The sequence below is a fragment of the Salmo salar genome, chromosome ssa18, assembly GCF_905237065.1.
Source record: "Salmo salar chromosome ssa18, Ssal_v3.1, whole genome shotgun sequence".
In the NCBI taxonomy this organism is placed as follows: domain Eukaryota; kingdom Metazoa; phylum Chordata; class Actinopteri; order Salmoniformes; family Salmonidae; genus Salmo; species Salmo salar.
In genome coordinates, this window is record NC_059459.1 from 68,196,909 (window position 1) to 68,202,908 (window position 6,000).

The 6,000-nt window shown below is 39.7% G+C and overlaps 1 protein-coding gene across 1 annotated transcript in view; it reads right to left on the minus strand.

Annotated features, from left to right (window-relative positions):
• Nucleotides 1-5,156, minus strand: part of LOC123728745 (cytosolic phospholipase A2 gamma) — a 31,486-nt gene extending 26,330 nt beyond the window's left edge. The window contains exons 1-3 of the mRNA XM_045701419.1: nt 5,042-5,156; nt 4,402-4,457; nt 108-215 (exon numbers count right to left, since the gene is read on the minus strand). Coding sequence (XP_045557375.1) covers nt 108-215; nt 4,402-4,446 — 153 coding nt within the window. The 5' untranslated portion in view covers nt 4,447-4,457; nt 5,042-5,156. The remainder of the gene's footprint in view (nt 1-107; nt 216-4,401; nt 4,458-5,041) is intronic.
• Nucleotides 5,157-6,000: the final 844 nt, after the last annotated feature.

Genomic DNA, 6,000 nt, shown 5'->3' on the forward strand with positions numbered 1-6,000 from the left:
AGTGGGGAGGGGGCTCCATATGTAGCTGGCTGTGGAGACAGGGAGGAGTTAGAGAAAGACCATGTGTACCAGAGAGAGTGATCGATAGAGAAGACAGGAGTACCCACCAGTTCACAATTGATACCCTGATCTTTCAGCCACTTCTTAATCAGAGTCTTCCTCAACGTCACGTATTTTATCTCTTCATCATTGATGGAGTGAGACAGACGCACAGTCTGACAGAATGAACGAGAGATGGAAAAAACTGTACAGGATATTATTTCATAATGATACAGTTTGTTTTAATTGAGCCATAACATTTATAAAGTAACATGGCATTTCAATTGAAAGTTATTTTAAGATAATTAAACATAATTCTGACAGTTTATACTCTTACTTTGTCAGAAAAGTAGATTTTATTCCGTAATTCTGGATGCATATTCATAGCTATGTATTACAGTACAGTGTGGTATGTTGCAGACTAATGTCATCCTCATATTCTGAGTTTCTTATGAGTACAGTATACAGTGCCAGTCAAAAGTTTGGACACACCTACTCATTCAAGGGTTTGTACTATTTTTTTTGTAATATTTTCTACATTGTAGAATAATAGTGAAGACATCAAAACTATGAAATAACACATATGGAATCATGTAGTTACCAAAAAGTGTTAAACAAATCAAATTATATTTTAGATTCTTCAAGGTAGCCACCCTTTGGCTTGATGACAGCTTTGCACACTCTTGGCATTCTCTCAACCAACTTCACCTGGAATGTTTTTCCAACAGTCTTGAATGAGTTCCCACATATGCTGAACACTTATTGGCTGCTTTTCCTTCACTCTGCGGTCCAACTCATCCCAAACCATCTCGAGTGGGTTGAGGTCGGGTGATTGTGGAGGCCCGGTTATCTGATGCAGCACTCCATCACTCTCCTTCTTGGTCAAATAGCCATTACACACCTGGAGGTGTGTTGGGTCATTGTCCTGTTGAAAAACAAATGATTGTCCCACTCAGCCCAAACCAGATGGGATGGCGTATCGCTGCAGAATGCTGTGGTAGCCATGCTTGTTAAGTGTGTCTTGAATTCTAAATACATCACAGACAGTGTCACCAGGAAAGCACCCCCACACAATCACAACTCCTCCTCCATGCTTCACGGTGGGAACCACACATGCGGAGATCATCTGTTCCCCCGACTCTGCGTCTCACAAAGACACTGAGTTTGGAACCATCCTCATCAAACCAAAGGACAGATTTCTACTGGTCTAATGTCCATTGCTTGTGTTTCTTGGCCCAAACAAGTCTCATCTTCTTATTGGTGTCCTTTAGTAGTGGCTTCTTTGCAGTAATTCTACCATGAAGGCCTGAATCACGCAGTCTCCTCTGAACAGTTGATGTTGAGATGTGTCTGTTCCTTGAACTCCGTGAAGCATTTATTTGGGCTGCAATCTGAGGCGCAGTTAACTCTAAGGAACTTATCCTCTGCAGCAGAGGTAACTCTGGGTCTTCCTTTCCTGTGGCAGTCCTTATGAGAGCCAGTTTCATCATTGCGCTTGATGATTTTTGCGACTGCACTTGAAGAAACTTTCAAAGTTCTTGACATTTTCCGGATTGACTGACCTTCATGTCTTAAAGTAATGATGGACTGTCATTTCTCTTTGCTTATTTGAGCTGTTCTTGGCATAATATGGACTTGGTCTTTGACCAAATAGGGCTATCTTCTGTATACCACCCCTACCTTCTCACAACACAACTGATTGGCTCAAATGCATTAAGAAGGAAAGAAATTCCACAAATGAACTTTTAACAAGACACACTGTTAATTGAAATTCATTTCAGGTTATTACCTCATGAAGCTGGTTGAGAGAATGCCAAGAGTGTATGAAGCTGTTGTCATGACGTTGCCCTGGGGGGAGGGGGGGAGGTTTATGACTCCCATAAATACCTTTCCCCTTTTTCCTCTCTACTCTACTGATGTGACTATTGAAAATCCCTTGGTTAACATAGAGATTCTGGGGACATCAAAAGGTGGGAAATGGAACCATATTTCGGTAATCCAACCAGTTGAAAATATGCGTTGGTACTTAATGAATATGATGTCAGATCAGTTGGCATCTGAGACATTCTTACAGTTTATGTCATCCTATCATTAGTATCTTGGAAAGTCTACACATTATAGTTATCAGATTCACATGGAATTGTTGTGCAATTTAAATGTTTAAATATGAAACTATTTGTGAAAAGATGAAATGTAATTTTAGCTTCCAAATGAGAGAATTGGGTTTTCATGAGTGAACTATGCTCAACTCAGTGGCCCCGCCCAAGTGAAGAGACATTGGTTATAAACTATGAAACACGCCCTTCTCTCACCTCCTATATAAAGCTCTTGACGAAAATGTAACTTCCTGTTCCGAGGACGACGGTCCCCACGTTGAAATGGCTCAGATAATAACCTAATGAAATTAGCATCGAATTTTAACGTGAAGATGACGATATACACGCCGAAAGGATGAATTTCGACTATATCAGCCAGAATATAGCATGAGTTAAAAGTATGGCAACTTGGTATGGCAACACAGGAAGCGGCGCAGGTCCTAATCCAGGCACTTGTCATCTCCCGTCTGGATTACTGCAACTCGCTGTTGGCGGGGCTCCCCTGCCTGTGCCATTAAACCCCTACAACTCATTCAGAACGCCGCAGCCCGTCTGGTGTTCAACCTTCCCAAGTTCTCTCACGTCACCCCGCTCCTCTGCACACTCCACTGGCTTCCAGTTGAAGCTCGCATCTGCTACAAGACCATGGTGCTTGCCTACGGAGCTGTGAGGGGAACGGCACCTCCGTACCTTCAGGCTCTGATCAGGCCCTACACCCAAACAAGGGCACTGCGTTCATCCACCTCTGGCCTGCTGGCCCCCCTACCTCTGCGGAAGCATAGTTCTCGCTCAGCCCAGTCAAAACTGTTCGCTGCTCTGGCACCCCAATGGTGCAACAAGCTCCCTCACGACGCCAGGACAGCGGAGTCAATCACCACCTTCCGTAGACACCTGAAACCCCACCTCTTTAAGGAATACGTGGAATAGGATATAGTAAAAAAGATATAGATGTACTATTGTAAAGTGGTTGTTCCACTGGATATCATAAGGTGAATGCACCAATTTGTAAGTCGCTCTGGATAAGAGCGTCTGCTAAATGACGTAAATATAAATGTAAATGGTATGAACTTTGAACTCTTATTCACTCCAGAAGTGATACCTCCTAGCCATTGGAGTTAGCAGCAGTCGCTAAACGTGGGCTAGGAGAGGACGGACAGAGTAACCAGTCTACCACGCTCCAGTTCACCACTAAACATTCTTCAGAGATCCATAAAGGACAAACCGGCCTTCCATCGATGACCAATCTACCGAAGCGCAGCTGAGAGTAAATATTTATTGTATTCTCCTTTTTCAAATGGGTGGTCATTTACAATGCATAAGATACTGTATTTACGATAGCATAGCTTCTCCCTTTGTTACTCAGTCTTCCCGCTCTTTCACTCAAACCCAACCCCCTTTCATTTGTGTAACCAGCCATCATGTCGGCTCCGTCCACCAGGGACGTTTTCTTTATGACATAATTTGTAATCAATGTATGTTCCATTCGGTATATGTAATTCTGTGTGATTACTTAGGCATTTAGTAAATAAATAATTAAACCCAATTTTGTATTGCTGGTTCAACTTGTTAGCCAGGGTTCGTGAAGATAACCAAGAATTTACCACTTTCAGATGAGACTAAACAAGGTGACAATTAAATATTGACTGCTACTGATGTAAAAGATTACTAGGTCTTTAAGAGTTTATTCAGGAGATAACAGCACTATAAACATTCTTTCATGGTGCCCTGACTTTCTAGATAATTATCTATCTGATTAGCTTAATCAGGTAATATTAATTACAGAGAAATTATTTTATAGAATAGCATGTCATATCACTTAATCCTGCATAGCCAAAGACACAACACTGTCATCAAAGTAAAGGGTGGCTACTTTGAAGAATCTTAAATATAAAATATATTTTGATTTGTTTAAGACTTTTTAGTTACTACATGATTCCATATGTGTTATTTCATAGTTTTGATGTCTTCACTATTATTCTACAATGTAGAAAATAGGAAAAATAAAGAAAAACCCTGGAATGTGTAGGTGTGTCCAAACTTTTGACTGGTACTGTACATAAACATAATGAAGTAAGCTTCCTTTCATTGTGATACAATTTGGTGAACTTCATATTGACAGCAACAGAAAAGGGCTTTATTCAATATATATTTTAGCGATATCCACTATGCAGTAGCATACCATTTCAATAAGAAGGTATTTTTATAGTATTGTGGAGTTTCTTTCAGACAAATGTCCTATTCTATATTGTGAAGATGAGTTTCTTACCTTAAGAGTATCTTTTGGTTTCAACATTGCTCTTGTTGAATTCATTTACACAGATCCTTTAAACACAAACCAATCCCTTTGTTATTATCCATGTCAAAGGGTCAGAAAACTCTTGATAACATGTTATATAAATTAATAACTTTACTGTGATAAAGGGAGTTTTTCCTAGGGAGTTTTTCCTAGCCACCGTGCTTCTTTCACATGCTTTGCTTGCTGTTTGGGGTTTTAGGCTGGGTTTCTGTACAGCACTTTGAGAATATCAGCTGATGTACGAAGGGCTATATAAAAATAAATTTGATTTGATTTGATAGTCAATTACTCAAGGACATAGTACTCAGTTGAAACCGAAAGGCACTCTAATATATATTTTCTATGTCCTAAACACATCTATCAATGTGACTTCAAAACTAGAAGCCAAAGACTCTAGACTGATTTGAATAAAGGTCACCTGCATCATTCTATTACACAACATTCAATCCCATTAATTTATATAGCACTTTTTACAAAGACAGATTGTCACAAAGGGCTTTACAACAATATGATATTATACTATTTTCTTGATTATTATATATATAAAATCAAGAAAATAGTAAAACTAAACACAAATGCTACATGCAGTTTATAGACAGAGAAGTCTTACCAGAGATGTATAGTGTAGTACAGCAGACTAGTCCAGTCTTAATCTTCACCTCCAGTTGATCTCCTCTTGATCTCCACACTCTAGTCCCATCCTCTGTCATCTTATATAGGCCCAGACACACACACACACACACACACACACACACACACACACACACACACACACACACACACACTCTGGGAGTGACAGATACTGGGATAATATCTAGGAGACACCTAACTGTTGCTCAGGAACACATAATTAGTGACACTTCCTTGTGGAACTGGAGTGGTAGGATTTTTGGGGGATGATTTTCTTATACTGAACATAACCAGTAGGCCGACACCTATAACCATTTTATTTTCGCTAGTACCAACATGTCACTTCATATTTTTTTTTAAACGTCACTCAAGCCTCAGTGTCACTCAGCCTTCCTGATGTACAGTTGAAGTCGGAAGTTTACATACACTTAGGTTGGAGTCATTAAAACTCGTTTTTCACTCCACAAATTTCTTGTCAAAAAACTATAGTTTTGGCAAGTCGGTTAGCACATGTACTTTGTGCATGACACAAGTAATTTTTCCAACAATTGTTTACAGACAGATTATTTCACTTATAATTCACTGTATCACAATTCCAGTGGGTCAGAAGTTTACATACACTAAGTTGACTGTGCCTTTAAACAGTTTGGAACATTCCAGAAAATGTCATTGCTTTAGAAGCTTCTGATAGGCTAATTGACATCATTTGAGTCAATTGGAGGTGTACCTATGGATGTATTTCAAGGTCTACCTTCAAACTCAGTGCATCTTTGCTTGTCATCATGGGAAAATCAAAAGAAATCAGCCAAGACCTCAGAAAAAAACTGTAGACCTCCACAAGTCTGGTTCATCTTTGGGAGCAATTTCCAAATGCCTGAAAGTACCATTTCATCTGTACAAACAATAGTATGCAAGTATAAACACCATGGGACCACGCAG